Source organism: Lotus japonicus, chromosome 3 (assembly GCF_012489685.1).
Source record: "Lotus japonicus ecotype B-129 chromosome 3, LjGifu_v1.2".
Taxonomy (NCBI): Eukaryota; Viridiplantae; Streptophyta; class Magnoliopsida; order Fabales; family Fabaceae; genus Lotus; species Lotus japonicus.
This window is the reverse complement of record NC_080043.1, coordinates 76,942,504-76,961,669: the sequence shown is the minus strand read 5'-3', so window position 1 is coordinate 76,961,669 and position 19,166 is coordinate 76,942,504. Positions and strand designations below refer to the sequence as shown.

At 37.9% G+C, this 19,166-nt stretch overlaps 2 protein-coding genes and 1 pseudogene across 2 annotated transcripts; 1 reads left to right on the top strand and 2 right to left on the bottom strand.

Annotated features, from left to right (window-relative positions):
• Window positions 1-1,386: 1,386 nt before the first annotated feature.
• On the bottom strand, window positions 1,387-7,095 carry LOC130746040 (homeobox-leucine zipper protein ANTHOCYANINLESS 2-like; annotated as a pseudogene).
• Window positions 7,096-12,888: 5,793 nt separating this feature from the next.
• LOC130744757 (uncharacterized protein At4g04775-like) lies at window positions 12,889-13,414 on the top strand. The gene is made up of 2 exons (XM_057596916.1): window positions 12,889-13,062; window positions 13,142-13,414. The coding sequence occupies exons 1-2, from the start codon at window positions 12,889-12,891 to the stop codon at window positions 13,412-13,414; spliced, it is 447 nt and encodes a 148-aa protein (XP_057452899.1).
• Window positions 13,415-15,651: 2,237 nt separating this feature from the next.
• Window positions 15,652-18,563, bottom strand: LOC130746039 (uncharacterized). The gene is made up of 2 exons (XM_057598547.1): window positions 17,901-18,563; window positions 15,652-17,649 (listed from the first exon to the last, which is right to left on the bottom strand). Exon 2 carries the CDS (start codon window positions 17,645-17,647, stop codon window positions 15,830-15,832), a length of 1,818 nt encoding a protein of 605 aa, XP_057454530.1. The 5' UTR covers window positions 17,648-17,649; window positions 17,901-18,563; the 3' UTR covers window positions 15,652-15,829.
• Window positions 18,564-19,166: the final 603 nt, after the last annotated feature.

The window sequence follows — 19,166 nt, the reverse complement described above, 5'->3', positions numbered from 1 at the left end:
TAATTCTCAACGTTATAATATAGTGCTCTCGTTCATTGGACTACTCAACTGCCCCTGACGATCTTTGTTGACGTCCACCACGACCTTGCAGCGGTTGCTGTGAATCTCGACCCTAGCATTGGGTCTAAGTGACATGGTTTCGATCAATGGAGAGGTCTAATACCGATCTAATTGAAGTCATTAATCTTAAAGTACAATATTAGAAAAATACAATTGCTAACTCATGTGATACATGAGTCTTTGTTACAATGTCAACTCTTTGAGGCTACCATACCTTGGCCTGAATTAAGGTACCACAACAAACTCCTAATGAATTTGGCTCGTCTAAAGTAAGAGCCACTTTAAATAGTAAAGTGAATTTATGACAACCATTAATAATGATTACATAATTCAAAAAGTTAATAAAACAACTTAACCAATGATTATAATGACTTATTTAACCTCTAAAATGACCTCACTTTAGAGGAGAGGTGAGGTACACACAATAATAACATACACGGAAATAGAAGAACATCAAACTATAAGTCTATTTAGATTACCTTCAGAAAATATAAAAACAAAAAACAGCACATCTACACTTTTCTTTAACAACTTAGGGTGTGTTTGGATATGTTTTAACTTTCATTAACATACGCATTATAATACAATGTTTACTCTTTCAAAGAAATAAGAATTGAACTGGATGACTAGACTCCTAATCCAAACACACTCTTAACTACTTCATTCAATCAATAGTGCACAAGTTTGGACATGTTTGTTTGCAATTTTTAAAACAAATTTTCGATTATTGTTTGATATAACCTATTTTTAAAAACTGTTTTTTAAAACAGTTCTCATTTTTAGCTTTTAAAACTAAAAAATCCAAAGAGCTTCAAATCGTTTTCCATTTCTGTTTTTAGTCTTCAAATATTAATTTTCTAAATGTTAAAAAACATATCATTCAAACTGTTTTCTTCTTCTGAAAACAATTTTTAAAAATTTATTTCTAAAAATTGGTTTAAAAACCTGAAAATTAAAACTGCAATCAAACAAATTCTTATTTTCTCATTTTTCATATTAGTCCTCTTGCCAAAAGGGCATTATCACACACTCAATCCCACCCTCCTTTGTTGTCAGATAATGCTCCTATTGTCAGAACCTAATTGGCCTACCTCACGCAAAGGAAGACATACCAGACGCCCCAGCATTAAATGATGATAACTCTTCTCCCAACAGCTTCTGCACCATCATTTAAATGCAATGCATGCATGCTTACTTAATACTTACACACCACCAAATCAAACCTTACCCTCACTCTGGACCCACCAAACCAAGCACCGCCTAGAAAATCAGATTTTTTTTTCATTACAGAAAAAACAAATTGGGAAAATGCAACTTAAAATAACATTTTGATTTTGATCAAATACTAACACAATCTTTTCCATTTTTCTATGCTGTTTTTTCATTACAGTAATTTCTTGGTTTTCAGCTAGAGGAGTAAGCATGAGGTAAACCCGAGTCAATACCCGAACCACAACCCTTACCTTGCGTTCAGTAACCTGACCTGACCTGTCACTTTCGGATCCTTAGTTACCATCATGCAAGGTGTTTTTTTTCCTATGAGTGGTTCGTTCTTGACTCAAACAACCCAACCCAACCCCACATCTTCAAAACCCACACCCACGCGTTTTCCACACGCGCCACCTGTTACAGAGTTTCAACTTTCAACTTTCAATCACTCCTCTACAACAAAAAATACAAAAAAAACACAGGGTTCACGTGACTCAGAGGTGATGATCACGTGACAGACAATTTTCACAGTGAAAGCGCGGCTCTGATCTTCTGAACCGTGCAGGAGATGAGATTGTTCACGGTCTCCACTGACTCCACCGTCAGCTTGGCCGTAGGGAGACTATTCACGAGTATCTGAAACGCCACCGTCAGAAGGGACCCACCCGCACGCGCCTCACCATCATCACCGCCATTAGCACCACCACCATTCTCCAGCCCACGCGTCTCATCACCATCAGGAGCAACCGCAAAACCAGACGGCAACAACGCCACATAAGCAGAATCGCCACCATTCATGACCACGTGCATGGCCGGAGTATCCACCGGCGCGTACACCACAAGCGACCCCGACGCGTCTGTGCATGTCTCCTGTAGTATCAACATGCTACTCTGGTTCGAATTCATTGCCTGCAAAATAAAAATAAATTATAAATCAATTAATACAAAAATATTTTTATTTCAGTATAATATAGTAATAGCATCTTGTCATTTTCATGAAGTTATATTGATTTCCAAAAATAAAAATGAAATAAAATAATGATGTAAGAAACCCTGTCATTTCGTTTTAGTCAAACCCTGATTCAACTTTTTCCTATATTATATTTTTAATTTTCAAAAAATAAAAATAAATAAAAAGACAATGATGTCAGAAAGTACCATGTCCTTTTATTTTGACTTGTTATAAAATCTTCTTATTTTACCGCTTCATCAAAATTAGCGCCTCTAAAAAATTTCCTCCTTTGTCCTTTTCATATTTTCAACCTCTCCAATCCAAACAATAAACGACAAAGAAAGCTCATTGACATGGAAAAGGGCATTATGGTCATTTGATAAAAGAAAACAATCTTACACTAGCTCGTAGAAGAGAGACGCAGTTGCCATGGTCTTGACCCTTAGCGATGTGGGCCATCTCCTGCATGGGACCACCGTTGGAGAGTATGTCCCACTCACTCCGGAGCCTCTCGTCACGGAGGAAATTGAAGAGCCGGTGAGGGGAGACAGGGAGCCACACAGACGTGGCAGCGCTGAGCACGATCCCCGGTGGCTCACCGGGATCGTCGATGCTCTGCCGTGTCATCACCCTCACGTTTTCCTCCACATTGCCCGGATTCAGCTTGTTCCATTTGTGCACGGTGGAGGCGCACACCCCGGCGCAGAAGTTGTTGGTCATGCGCTGCGCCAGCTTCAGCATGCTGCGCTTTCCCCCTGCTGTAATCGGTGCTGTTCCGGATCCACCACCACCACAATTAATAACTTTAGAAAAAAATTCTTAAATAATTTCATTATTATATCCAACCTTCATTAAATTAAAAATATAAGATAATGTTACCGGAGTGGTCTCTGATGGAGGGTGGTGCAGAGGACATGAGGATGGCGAGGCACTCGCACTGGCGTTGTAAGGTGGCGATCCAGCGTTGTGCTCCAAACCCCATGCCGGAGCTCAATAAGGGTCTGTACAGCTGGTGGACTTGACTTTCGTCGTATTCTGCATGCTCCACCCATGTCACCTGTAAATTAAATGAAACGCAAAATTAAAGGGTCGTTAGATTGCACACAAAGTTTAAGAGTTTATTAATTAATATATAATTTGATTAAAATACCATTATTGGACAAGGGGTTGAGACAAAGGTATCTAATGAATCTCTACCAAGTAGATAAAATATTGGTACAACATAAAAAGTCAAGTAAGGGGGTAGTGACACTATGAGCATCGAGATTTGCCAATGTAACTAAACTCAAAACTAATACAGTACTCACTAGAAACAGACAAAATAGCCACTCTTTGATTTTCAACCCCAAGGGTTTGGATTTCAAAACTATGCTATTATTATTGTTATATTGGAATTAAATAATGCTTCTGGGGAATTGTCTGATTGGAATAGAAACATCATATATGTTGTTTATAGAATCAAAAAGTACTTGGAAGATTACAAGATAAATTGTTTAGGAAAGGATATCTACTATCTAGTTAATGTGGTGCAGAATATCAAGTGACAGAGGCTTCTATGATTAAATTAATGAAAATTTTCTGGACCTGGACCACATGATGAGGGGTATTATTCAAATATACTAGTTTGTTGGATTTTAGATGAATTGTTGAGAAGCTCAGTGTAGAATTATATTAATGCTTTGATTGAGACAAGAAGAAGCACACTGCTCAGTTGCAATGCAATTGTCCAAATTTATTGAAAAGAGGAATATGGGAATTATCACTGACAGAGTAGTTCTAGAGTGAGTAGTCACTAGGCTAGTTAAGTTGCTTGGAACTAGGAGATTTTTAATGGCTTGGAAAAGCAAAAGCCCCGTGATTCCTTGGCCTGGTGTTTGCTTCACTTGAATATTCTACCAGCTCTCATGATCCAGTTACTTGAAGGTAATTATAATAATTTTTTAAAAATAAAAACATGAAATCAAGAGAGATTAAACAGGCTCCATTAAACACTGTACTTTAGTAAGGTTCATAAAATAGTTGCATGGTGATTAGTACAACCCTTGTGTGTGTCTATAAAATGTTTAGGACACAAAGCGTGGATGACTGTAAATCATTTTTACTGTCCTCTAAATTATGTTTAGAAACTCTCCTACAATTGATTCTAAAACAAAAACAATTGTGTAGCTTCCAAGCAAAAATAAGCTGATCCAATTGTTATAACAAGCAGAAAGAACATTTGGAAATTTTACCTTGGAATAACCATTAGGCATATCTTGCACCACACAACCAGAAGGAAGCCTCCTGCAGTTACCAAAACTAGGCACGCCCGAACCTTCTCGGATGGTATCTATGGACAGATCCACCACAGCCCACACACCTTCTCTGTGCTGCTTGCAAAATCGGAGGAAATTGACCTCGCGAACCGGAACCAAAGGTGAAAGAACATGAAGTTCACCATGCATCTGTGCACATAATTGATGGGTTAACAAATTAAAGAAAAGCTTTACTAAAATTAATAACAGTGTTCCATACAACAAATTGAACTTACTAGTTGAAGTGCACCATTTCTGGTTCCATTTATCCCACTGGATACAACTTCGTTGGTGGCGGTTCTGGCAATCATGCAAGGAAACATCTCTGCCCATCGATTCTGCGAAGGCGAAAAAGCAAATCAATTTGATGTTGTACACATTTCCACATAGAATGAAAACAATTCAAACACAAATTTTACCCAATTACTAGTTTAATATAACTTACTGCATCCATGAGAGTTTCAACAAGGGCTAAGCTGTTTATGATGACCATTCCAGTCTCCCTAGAAGCCTCAGAGACAAAACCATTAGGCCTAATCCCAATGCAAGGAGTGAATGTCCTCATGTACTCCTCATGGTTCAAAATTTCCCTCCCCACTTCAACATTCCTCATCCAGAGAGGCTCACCGGTCTGCGCCATCTTCATCAATTCATCCATAGCAGCCAAAGCAAGCTCAACAATCATAGACCTCTCAATTGATCTATCAACAAATCCAGAAGTAACCCCAGTCGGTGATGGTCTTATTGAAGGAGACACCATGGCTAAAGAGTTAGCCATCCCAAAATCAGGCATTGTGTTCATCCCACCAAAACCATTGTTTCCCCCAACACCAAGCTCCAAACTTGAGTTCGGCAATGACGAAATGGGGCGACCCAAGAACTTCCCCGCGAGCGCGCAAACCCGGTCTAGCTCATCCTTCAATCGGGCATTCTCGATCCGAAGATGCTGCTCCTCAATTGAAATCTCACCAATCATAGCTGGACCCCCACAGTTTGAACAAATTGGGTTCCTCATAGCGTCCCTAATAGACATGTTCTCACCTCTCAGCTTATCATTCTCTTGCCTAAGCAGCGTGTTCTCATGGCGTTCCAATTGAGTCTGGTACAATTGTACAACCAAATAAATCTATTAACAAAAGTAATAAAAGTTTCATGATGGTCCATTAAAAGAAGCCATGTGAGAAAATGTACCTTCATTTGGGTCCTCCGATTTTGGAACCAGAACTTGACCTGCCTAGTTTCCAAACAAAGCCTTCTGCTGAGTTCTAATCTTTGCTTCTCATCTGGGTGAGGACACTCCTTGAACAACCTAAAACCCATTTACCAAAAAAAAAAAAACAATCATCATTCAGAATCTAAGTAAATAAACCTTAAAAACAAACACACGGTGGACCAAAATAGCATACGCTTCAAGCTCTTGAATCTGCTGAGGAGTGTGTCGGTGATAACGCTTCTTCTTATTAGGAGGATTGTCGGCAGCATCTTGTTCATCACAGGAAGCACCACCATCCATGTTATCACTGCCAGATCTGCTTTGCTCTTCTTCCCTGCTCCTCTTCAAACCATTTGGCTCACACATTCTATTCACATCTTCTTGTCCATCTATATTGCTTTGCTGCTTTTGAATTTATTTTCCAAACACAGAAAACAAAAAGGAAAACAAATCAGGAAACATAACAAGAACAAGGTAACTACCAGCAAGAAATGCAAAGGGGAACTAAGAAAGCTAACAAGATCTCTCACAAGTGCCAGAGACAATCCAGGAGAGGTGAACATGGGTTTTGCCAAAGAGGGAGTAGTAGTCACCAGGCGTGGCTGAGAGATTGCACCAAAGGCCATTCTATCGTTGGTGGTGTTGCCGTTGCTGTAAGGAACATCAGCTGCTATGTTTCTACCACCGCCACCGCCACCACCGGAGTTGTTGCTGTCAAGAAAACCTCCAAAACTCATCAAAGAAGCCACCTTTTCTCTTTGATAAAACCACCCAGAAAGCCTTTTCACTCCACTGATTCACCGATTTGCTTCATCCATGAAATTTTGAGTGTAAATTCACAAAAACAGAATTTTTCAAATCTAATAGTACTTCAAAAAATAATAGAGACAGAGATAGAGGAGACAAAAGGGTAAGTCCCTAATGTCTCAAATCTCTCTGACTATGAAAAAAATGCTATCTTTTTCTTCTTCTTTTTTTCTGCTATTTGGAGAGAAAGAAAGAGAAAGAAGGCAAGCTTAAGAAAACCCTCTGTACTGTATGTAACAGCTTTGCTCTTCGTTCTCTATCCTTCTCTCACTGATGATGACCCTTTGACAGTAACACTATGTGGTTTTTAGACAGAAGTTCAAGTGGTGGCTTTGGGTTAAATGGGATAGGATATAGGAACCCTAGTGTGGTCCGTTTTCTGCATGCTTGACTATTGTAAAGATTCAATGGAAAAATAAAATACTGTATATATATGATATGATAGAGAAAACTGAAAAGGGGGTATTAGGATATAGTAGAAAATTGATTTTGGGACACAGAAAGGTGAGAGAGAGGTGAAGGGAGGGAGAGAAAATGAAGAAAAAGTTGAAGATAAAATGCAAACATGTGGACTCTTTGAAGCCTTACAAAGAGATACTTCCAAAAAGGGTTGGTTGACTCTTAGCAATGTGATTGATCTGTTCACTGTTTTTATGTGTTTTTTTCTCTGTATCCCTACAAAGCCTGTGAGTGAAGGTGAAAATTGCAGTGTGCCTTTTTGATAACTTTTTGTGGGGGATGAAAGTAAACCAAGTTAAAATAAAAGAATGCTTCGAGGTCAGATTAGATCCATGGGATGGGGCTCTTTCTCAGAGATCTGATTCCTTCCTCAAAATAGTCCTTGGGATTCTCACTCATGCGTAGACTAATAAGTAAAAACATTATTTATGGGGTCAAATTTTTAAACAAATTCGTACCTAAACGCAAAGAAAACTGATGAGATAATGTATGGTTGAATGACAAATTATCTCATAAAATAATTACAAACACTCTTATTACGTAAAAACGCTAATTTCCAATCATAGTATGAATTACTCCCTCCGTTCCAAATTGTATGATGTTTTAGGTTGTGCACATTGTTTAAGAGCTCATTAATTAATAATTTTTTTTTATTAAAATACCCCTATTTAAAGTTGTGTTATATTAAGAAGAGAGAAATGTTATTATTGATTAAGTGGATAGTGAGAGTTGTGATAGGTGAAAATTGAAGGTGATAATTAAGAGATATAATATTAAATGAGGGTATATAAGGAAGAAAGAGAGAAAAAGTGCATTGGTTTTGCAAAACAACTTATATTTTGGAATCAATCAATATCATCAATCAATAATACTATTAAAAGAGCAAATGTTCAAAGGACTAAATGCTGATGTGTCGCAACCACAAGTATTCTGCTCTCTCATGCAATCTTAGACGTAGTGGAATTCCACGTGGCATTCTACAAGCTCTTCTCTCCTTTTTACTGTACACATGGCATTTCCTTCTTTTTTCTGTTTTTTTATCAAGCTCCGCTCACCATTCTCTCCCCCACTATCTTCCTTCATTATTAAGAACACATTCTCTCTCCCACTATTTTGTTTGTTTCCAAAAAAAACATAAAATTACTCCCCTATTCACGATGAAGCCTTTCATGGCATTTTTTTTATCAATCAATTTTTATCTGTACCTTTTTTTCTTGGTATAAATATGTACCTTAATTATAATTATAATGAATTTATGATAATAAACAAAATTATATTATCTATATATATATATATATATCAAACTTTCCTATAATAATATATTTGGATTTTTTTAAACTATTTGGATCCTCTTTTACTTTTAGAAATTATGGGTTTAAATAAATTTAGGATATTTTTTTAATTAATAAATTTCATCAATCTTCCCAAATATCATACACTTAATACTTTTTAAAATTTAGTTATTGAATTTTAGATAAAAAAATATTTTTTAAAATTAAAAAAATCAAATAAAAAAGAAGTGATTTACTTCTTCTTTCCTATCCTTTCTGTATTCTTTATTTTTTGATTTTTTCACGTGATCAATGTAAGATCAAGTTTTGATCTAATAGTACAACTCTATGTTTTGATGATTACAAGTTAACCTTTTGAGTATGAACAATTATGGTACTCTAACGTGTTTTTCTGAGTGTGCTATTTACAGGCTCTGACCTTGATTCAGTCTCACACAAATCAGAAGCACTGTGCATAAAGAGTGACCCAAGCAACGCTTTCGCAACATCTATGTTCACTCTGAACAGTAGAAATGCTTCAGAAGATCTGAAGTTATACAAACTCTGATATGGACTCAGCCACCAGAAGTTCTGAAGATCCAGAAGTTCTGACAACCAAGAAACTCTGAAGGTTCAGATGTTCTGATGATGTAGAAGACTCTGAAGATCCAGAAGCTGAACAGTGGAAACTCTGATGTCCAGAAGCAAGAAACTCTGAAGACCATGTACTTCCCTCTGAGTTCAGAATCAGAAGATACAACGGTCAGAGGATCTGTGCTTTCCCTCTGACTCTGATCAACCGGCTTCACAAGTTCCAACATGAAGCATTCCCCTGATCAGAAGTCTCCTAGGTTTAAAGGTCTAGTCGCTATCCAAGTACAAAAGCGAATGTACTTTCCTGACGACCTACCTAACGTTCTCAGCCACAGCAGAAGCTGGAATTTCCAGAACTGCCCTCCAACGGTAGCATTCCCATGCAACGTTCAACACTAATCCTTGGAGTATAAATAGTGACTGAAGATTGAAAGAAGCGGCTAGAAGCATTCACACACGCGCAAGAAATATTCAAATCCTTCTAAGCTTTCTTTCATCTTGAATTTCATTGTGTTTACTACAAGCTTTTTAGAAGCACTTTCTTTGTAAACAAGAACTTCATATACAGTTGTATAGTTTTCCTTTAGGAGATCAAGGTTGATCGGATCCTAGAGAAGACTAAGAGAGTGAATCTTAGTGTGAGCTAAGTCAGTGTATTGTTAGTCACTTGTAGGTTTCAAGTGCAGTTGTAACACATACCTGATTAGTGGATTGCCTTCATTCTAAGAAAGAAGAAATCACCTTAACGGGGGGACTAGAGTAGCTTGAGTGATTTATCAAGTGAACCAGGATAAAATCCTTGTGTGCTTTTCTATCTCTCATCTTTAGCACTTTGTTCTCGAAAAGATTTGTTAAAATCTTTAAGGTGGAAGTTTTATCTTGAAAACGTTATTCAAACCCCCCCCCCCTTTCTACCGTTTTTCATACCTTCAATCAATTGTTGGAGAACTCCCCCATTCTGCACTCTCTCCCTCTCCAACGCTAAAACTCCCTTCAGGCATTAAACGCAGCTCTATTTCCATCATCTCTTTCCCCAATTCAATTTTTCCCTAACCTAATCAAGCACGCGTGATGCTTCTCCCCACATATGTCGATCCCGTTCCCCTTCTCGAGATGTTCTCCCACCGCCGCTACCTCTATCCAATCTCTTTCCCCAACTTCGTCGCCCCACGTTTTTTTATCTCCAATTACCAGTGTGCATTCACACTACCCTCCCTATTTATTGTTTTCGTTTTCCAGGTTTGTGTCTTAACCCTAACTCGGATTTTGCACATCCAACCCCATTTTCTCTCTATATAAGGATCTTCTTGGTTATTCAAGACTCAATCAGCCCTTGGTTTGTTTCCCCTTTTCCTCTTTTTCATTCCCGTCGTTTTCCATGGCTGTGAATGTTGATGGCGTCTCAACCATTGATTCTTCCAAGAGACTTTGAATGCCCTTCACCCTCCAAGGGGTTGATCTATCAGGTATCTTCTTCATTGCTGATTCTGATTATGTTATTGTTGAGTTTTTCTTTTGCTTAGAACTGAATCTGGTCCCTTTTCCTTTTCCACAGAACCTTCATATTGGAGAGCCTCTCCAGGGTCTATCCTAGAGGGCAGGGAAGGACTGTCCTGTCCAAGGTTAATTGTATTGCAGATGCTTTATATATGATTCTATTCTATGTTTTTGTTAGTTTGTATTTTCAATCTGTGTTGAATTTGTTGTTTAGATTTCATTTTCTTTATTCATTATACTCTGAGATTGTGAAGACTATTTGTTACTTTCCAGCTGATTGATTTTTGGAGCTTCTATTCTGTTTCTAAGAGTGCAGAAGCTTTAAATTTCATGTATTTTCATAAATCTTTTGTTACCAAGCTATACTGACTGTATGCTACGGCTATTTAAATTTCATATCTGACATTTGGGTCTTTTTTGGAATAATCGTTCTTTCTTAGTGTTTTTATGGCTGGAGAAAGCAAAGGCCCTTTCCCTATTTCATTCTTATTCATTTGAGTAATTCCTTTATCATTTCTAGGAAGCAGGACTCAAGGAAGTTGGAAATACATCAGCAACAAGTTAATATAAGGAGGTTGGAAATACATCAACAACAAGTCAACAATTTTTATAGGCAATAAAAATTGAAAATTTCCTCAATCCATACTCTTCGACTGAAGTCTTATCGAAATATAATAATAGCATTTCATACAACAAAGAAAATTCAAATTAAACTCATTTTCTTGAGGGACACTAAAATGCTAATTGAGTAATTTAGTCTTTTGCTTATTTTCTTATTTATAAACTTAGAGTTGAGAAATGCTAATAACACCCAATCTTTTAAAACACTCTCCAAACACTCTTATTATAATTGATTTATTTTTGGAATAGTCAATAATTTTTTCACACTTTTATGAAACATGTTAATTTTTTTAATAAATTATAATACCAAAAAATATGTTGGAATGTGTCTTTAAAAAATGTGTTACTTACACTCCACTTCACACTTCTCATTTTTCATACTCTTCATTATTTCTTCACCCTCTGCTCTTTCTGTTGCTTCTCTTAACTGTGATCTTTAATTTCATCCCTTTCTTTATTTAGCATCTTTCTTTTGTTTTTCCCTCGATTCCAAATAAGGATAATTTCTTGGGCCCTCAAGTGGGACAGACGAGCTCTACTTGCGTTGAAAATTTTACATGTTATGTATGGTGACAGGCAAATGAATAAATGAAGTTATATCTAGCTAGCTTAATTGAGCTTAAATAATTTCTTGGTGGGTATGGACGTATGGTTGACAGGTTTTAAAATTATGTCAAGAAGGCTCAAAGCAGCTGGCTTTTGCTAACTTTCACAGCATTTACTAGAGCAAAAAACAATGACAACACCTCCAAAAATGACTATGTTTGAACTTGTGTTATTATCTTTATTTTAGTGTAATTTGTCTACTAGACCAATGCTTTATTGATACATTACTAAAATGAGGTTGTCTAAATGACTCATGATAAAGTTTGAGTTAAATAACTCATCATCTAATCACATTGGAGATAAGTGAGTTGGAAATAAATTAATAAATAAAATATAGAAATTCCAACTCACTTATCTCCAATCTGATTGGATGATGGGTTATTTAACCCAAACTTTATCATGGGTCATTTAGACAACCCCTCACCGGGTTGAAAGAAGCAGTATATAATATTTAGGGGGGGGGGGGGTTGAAAACAACATTTAAGATTAAAAAAAAATGGTTGCCCCCTTAAAGTCCAATGATGAGAACGGCGAGAGGAAACCTATGGAGTCGAAAACGGTGAGAGTATAAACTACGAGAAAGGAGACGATGTGAAACAAGGCAATGATGTTGAATCAGGGACGAATCCAAAAATTTGATGTTGTGGGGGCAATATATACATAAAAATTTGGAAAAAAAAGTTAACATATACTATTAGAAGTGATGACATTTTTCACGAAAGGGACCATAAAAAACCACACATTTTTAATACTCAAGTGAGGACATTTAGCAATAGGGATAACTATCATATTAGTCCCTGTCTTTGTCTCACCGTCTGAGGTAAGTCCCTCCTCGGAAAATTTATTGTCTAAAGTCCTCGTGTTTGAAAAACGTATGGAGCAGATCCTCGCCGGAGGGCGGAGCTCCGGCGAGTGTCTCAATGGCATGCTGACTGGATTAATGAGCATGACGTGGAATTAAAAAAAAATTAAAAATTAAAAAAAAATTACAACTCAGATTATTAAACCTAATTAACATATTCCTAATTAAAACCCTAACTTAATTAATCAAAACAAATTTCCCCCCCAAACTTAACCCAATTCACATCAGTTAAACCCAAACCCAAAATCCCCAATCCCCTATCCAGAACTTAACCTAAACCTCGTTCTTCCTCTACCATCGACTTCTCCGCCTCTCTATCTGTTCTTCTTCGTCTTCTTCCCCCTTTGCTAGTTGTTCGTATGATTTTGGCTTGTTTTCTTCCTCGCAAACGCATCCCTGCAACCCAACCCTGTGATTCGTAGCATCTTGTATCCTTTCCTAACATGAATGGTTCTTCTGCTTTGAATGGTTCTACTGCCTCCTCCTCTCGTTCCAGGCAAAGGCATAGGTCTGTAGGGGCTAGGGCAAAATGTCAATGTGGTCTTCCTCTCATGCTTTACACTGCTGGTACTCAAGAGAACCCAGAGAGGAGATTTCTGAGATGCAGAAATTGGCATGTAAGTGTGGTTTAATTTGTAATTCATTTTTGGTTCCTTAAATTTTGCTTCAACTTTCATGATACGTATCTTTTTTCAGTTACCAGGCACATGTGATTTCTTTTTTTGGATTGATGATCCTGTTCAAGAAAGAGAACCCAGACATGTAGAGGCTGAAATTGATAATTCTGAGATTGGCGAATCATCTAACTCAATGCTTCCTGGAGCTGATTTGAAGAAGAAGATTAAGAAGTTGAAGAAGAAGCTTGAAATTGAGACTTTTCACAAGAAAGTTGCATGTTTGATTGCTCTAATTTCTTGGATAGTCACATTTTGGTTTTTCTGTAGGGATGAAAAGAGTTTGAAGGGATGAATGGTTTGAAGTGTATTCTGTTTTGGGTAGTTGTTTTGTGTTAGTGAATTAAAAGCTTGGATGTAGCTTTGATGAAAGGTTGTTTGTATTTCTGGCCTTGAATTGAATATGTGGCCATCATTTCTATCTTGGGTTGATGTACCATGTATGGAAGTTAATGAAATGGCAGACCATGTTGTTGTGTCTCATTTATGTTTTACTCCTACTTCCTTTATCATACACATCTAACATGAAAGAAAAATCATGAAATGGTGGACAAAATAATGACTTAAACCATGAAAATAAAAATCAACATCATACATTACTTAAACCATGAACTTAATAATCAACATCATTTCTGTTTGGACAAAGTACAGATAGGGTAAATAGAAACAAGATAATGACTTAAACCATGAACTTAAAAATCAACATCATACATAATGGTTAAACCATTTCTGTTTGGACAAAATGGTGACAGCCTACAAAACACCATAATAGCACTAAGCACTTATAATAACAAAAGCAAGTGGGCATAGTTTATGTGGTCTAGAAATCCCCACTCCTTCCCTAAATATTACAAAAAATCAACCCTAGTGGCCATGTGGTCCATATTCTGCTTTTGAATAAAAGATTCTCACTCCATTAAAGCCATCCCTTCATCCAATGCATAATCAGCTTGAACCTCCAAGGGTGTTGTCAAGCACAACACTGAATTGTGTTGGTAAATTATCTCCAACTTGTGTACCTTGCTCTTCCCTTATCTCCATGTCATTCCCTCCATCTGCTACAATAACTAGATCTGGATCTGAGCTGCCAGCTTGAGGATTCTCAACAATAGAACATGAAGTGGTCGCTCCTCCATTGTCATCAATGAGTGCAGCTATATACTTCCTCTTGATGGTTGTATCATCTACAAATCTGGGAATTTCAGGTACCTTTTCTTTCTGCAAAATTTGTAAGACAAACTTGATTTAATTTAGATCCTGAAAGTAAATGATTTAATGGTTGTGAGGGTAAAGCTATACCCGTTTTCCAGTATTCCGAGGGACATTAACAGTAGTAGAAATAATGGGTTCCCTTATCACAATTCCAGGAAGTGAAGTTGCAATTGGGGTTTCCTTTGGGATGTTCTTACAACTTGTTCTATAGTGACCATATTGCTTGCACAAACCGCATTTCCTAATCCCTTTTTTCTGTTTCAATAAACAACTTACATTAGTCTATATAGCCAGCATCTACAATATGTACTTAGATTTAGTGATATTACCTTTGCTTTATTATGAACAGATGTTGGTTGCTCTATTCCATCAAAAGCTTGAGAGTCCATAACTACATCAACTGGAGCAGATGCTGCAGTTGCCTGTTGTGCTTGAGTCTCCATAAGTTTCTCCAATGCTGCACCAATCTGTGCATCAACCTCTGCTTCATCTATATCTGCATCATCATGTGGCTCATCAACTGGGTTCTTGCATCCTTTTTTATTGTGTCCATACTGGTTGCACCTACTACACTTCACAAAAGCACCTCCTCTCTTCAAATTGTTTGGAGTAGGGTCATCATATGGGTCTCTCCTTCTCATTTTCTTGGGCCTCCCTGCACCTCTCTTAAACAGTGGTGGCAGAATGCACTCAGGGTCATTTGGTGTCACCATCCATTGGTTAGGGCCAGGCATTGCAGTTAATTCATGTTCATAGGTAGCCCTAAAAGCACCCCTCTTGTAACAGTCATCAACATAGTCCTTTGGATCATAACCCTTGAAGTTAATTCCACACACTGCATGCCTGCAAGGAAAACCATTTAGCTCCCAAAATCTGCAACAACATGTTCTGTCCCTCAAATTCACAACATGCCTCTCCGAATTGATAGCATGGCGAACTTCAAACTTTAAATCTCCAACTTGCCTAGGAAACCAATTCTTGGTCTTTTCCACCTCAAATGAAATTCTTTTTAGTGGCTTGGACATAATTTGTCCACTCTACTTGTTCAGCTTCCCCATCATCCTTGGAAACCTTCCCATGACATAGGTCCTAATCCACTCCATCATAGTGAGAATAGGTTTATCTCTGGCCAAAATAATTGCTGCATTGAAGGACTCAGAGAGGTTGTTCATTATCACATCACACCTGGGATAAATGCTGAATGCATGCCTGCACCAACAGGATGTAGGCTTCTCCATCAACCATTCATAGGCCAACACAATTTTTTCCTTGATTAGTTGCATTTTCTCCCTCCATGCCTCTTCATATGTAGCTTTTGCTGCTGCCATCATTAAGTTCCTTAAAAGCACTCCACCACCAAACTTGGTCTTTAAATTTGCATACAAATGCCTCACACACAGCCTATGATCCATACCTTGCATCATCTCCTCTTTAAAGACTTCCATCAAACCCTGTCATGATAACATAACACAATCATTTGCAATTACAATATTCACCATTAGATTGTAACGAATTTAGGAGAAAGATGATATATACTTACCTTTTGTTGGTCTGAGATAAAGACCCATCTACGAGACCTTGAAGGATCAATGTCATCCATCAATAGCTCCAAAAACCACCTCCAACTGTCCTTGTTTTCACTTTCAACCATAGCAAAAGCAAGGGGGAAGTATTCCTCATTTGCATCACGAGCTACAGCTGACAAAAGGATCCCTCCATGTTTAGTTTTCAGATGGCATCCATCCAAGCCAATAAATGGCCTACATCCATTGAGGAACCCTCTCTTACACCCTTCCAAGCACATATAATATCTACTAAACCTTGGATGCAAGCTAGCTCTTGGTGTTTCAAAGCTCATTTTGCATGTGTTACCTGCATTCCTTCTTCTCAACTCATTGCTGAATCTCCACAGCAAAGTATACTGCATTGCAGTAGCTCCATCCACCTCTTCAGTTGCCAATTGCTTACCCTTCCAAGCTCTGTACCTGGTAATTCCAATCCCAAGGTTTACCCTAAAGTCATCAACAATCTCATTTGTGCTAATTTTATTAACAGTCCTCACCTTGTTCAACAATTTTTTTGTCACAAATCTAACACTGGCAGACTTATTATCAAAAACTCTAGCACATGTGTGCTCTCCCCTAAGAGTTTTGATTCTATAAGTCTCTTTGTTTCCAACCTTGCTACATAAGATCAGAAATGGACTGTCATCGCTCCTGCAAACAATCCTACATCTCTTGCTATCATTCTTCTTGTATTTATATTCTCTATTATTTTCCACACAATACTGAGTCAGAGCATCTTTAAACTGTGCAAGTGATATGAAGTCCATACCTAGTTTAAATTTGAAATCTGAGCCCATGTCTTCCTCACGGAATCTTTCAAACTTTCTCCTGGGAATGTCTTCTTGATCACTATCAGTAGGGACACTGTGAAGGTCCTCACTCTCATAGCCTCCATCTAAATCTGTCTCATCACCATTATCCCCATTGCCACCACTTTGTTGAAGCATCTGGGCAATGTGCTCATTCAATAGGGACTCAGCCTCAGCAAATCTTGGGTTTGTAACTAACTCAACATGCTCAAAATCCCTTTCTTCGTCACTATCATGGAGCCTATCAACTTGTTCAGAAACATCAGACTCATAATTTTCATGTTCCTGGTTACCATCAACAGCCATATCATCAGGGAGGATAGTATCATTTACCACAACATCAGGGAGGTCAGTATCATTTACCACAACATCAGGGAGGACATTATCTGTTACCATAACATCAGGGAAGACAGCTTCAGGGGCCACAACATCAGATAATTGTGATGCATTCATCTCAGCTTCATCATCAGATAATTCTACAATTACAGGAGGCCCCTGATTTATTCCCTTCCTCACCACAGCTTGCAACCTACTTGACTTTCTCACACTCTTTACTTGTTTGGCAGCCTTGCTTCCAGGTTTCTTCTTTTCCTTAACAACAGTAGGTACAGTGGGTGCACGCAAAGGGGGAATGTCTTTAGAGAGATTGTCCACAAAAATCAGAGCTTCATGCCGGTCATTTGAAACTGCATACTTAGCCAATTCTAGAGCATCCCCATCTGTTTTGTAGTTCCTGAAAACATGATTAGTAGCATCCTCAGGAGTAACCCACATTAGATCAAACTCCTTGTAGCCTAGTCCTTTGACAATTTGTACAGTGTCAGAGAAGGACCAATTAGCCTCGTCAAGATTCTGGAACACACTTTTTGCACCACCAAAGTAATGCCAGTATGGAGAAGTTCCAAACCAACCCCCATGTCGCACCATCAATTTGAACACCATCCCTGCAAAAATAGCAACCACATCAACCTATATCCCTTCCATCAAACTAAACATGGAAAGCTCTTGGTAAAAATAGGAATCAGTGTCAAAAATAGCAACAACATAAGAAGAAGTAAAAACCCAAATCCCTTCCATCACTCTACCCGAAAGACCAAAAGCCAAAACCATCGCAAATCACTATCGAGTACGAGGAACATCAGAACAACAATAACAAAAACAAACACAGATTGGAAAAGAGATAACTTTAACTTACTTTGAAGATGATGGTCCCTCACGAGCGGCGAACAACACGGTGGAACACGACAGAGAACACGACAGTGGAAGACAAGGTTGAGGCGGAGAAGTCGATGGTAGAGGAAGAACGGGGTTTAGGTTAAGTTCTGGATAGGGGATTGGGGATTTTGGGTTTGGGTTTAATTGATGTGAATTGGGTTAAGTTTGGGGGGGAAATTTGTTTTGATTAATTAAGTTAGGGTTTTAATTAGGAATATGTTAATTAGGTTTAATAATCTGAGTTGTAATTTTTTTTAATTTTTAATTTTTTTTTAATTCCACGTCATGCTCATTAATCCAGTCAGCATGCCATTGAGACACTCGCCGGAGCTCCGCCCTCCGGCAAGGATCTGCTCCATACGTTTTTCAAACACGAGGACTTTAGACAATAAATTTTCCGGGGAGGGACTTACCTCAGACGGTGAGACAAAGACAGGGACTAATATGATAGTTATCCCTTAGCAATATGAGACACAAGTGAGAGCATTTAGTAATGTGAGACACAAGTGATTTTTTTTATCAAAGGGACAATCAAAAACACAAATTTTTACTACTTAAATTTTTTTTCTAATGATTTTTTCCAAAATCAAGTGAGGGCACTTGTCCTCATACACTACCACTTACATCCGTTCTTTTGTGTTGAACTGAGCAGCGACATTGAACTCCAATAGGGAGATGAATGGAATACATCAACCAAGAGCAAGGCCAAGAACAAAGATGGTGCACAACCACCAACAACGCCAAGGCTGTGTGAGCCGTGAGGGTCGAGAGAGTCACAACTTGAGGGTCGAAAGAGACGAGTCACAACAATGGGGGCAAGGTTGAGCATGGGTTGAGGTTGTGAGATATAAATATTATACTGAATATTTTGAGTGATGTAATAGCCACATATCATGTTTATTACTGATTTTATCTTTCTCACTTTAGATGTATATTGAATGTCTGTATTATACAAATGTCTACGAATTACTTTCCACTCAAAAGCAAAATAGGTGCTTCATCACGGTTATTACCATAGAAGGCCTAGCAAATTTGGGTGGTGCGGTGTTTGATCACCAGACAAAAGAGAACTGCACATAATATAAAAGACAATAGTACACAGCACATGAGTATCACCAAAGGAGATAGATTTCACATCGTATAACTTCTAAACCAGTATGAAATATGAACAAGTTGAATTACTGAAGAGTTAGATGTGCTTTCAACTTATACTGGTTCGGAAAATCAAACCCGAAAATAGGTCATG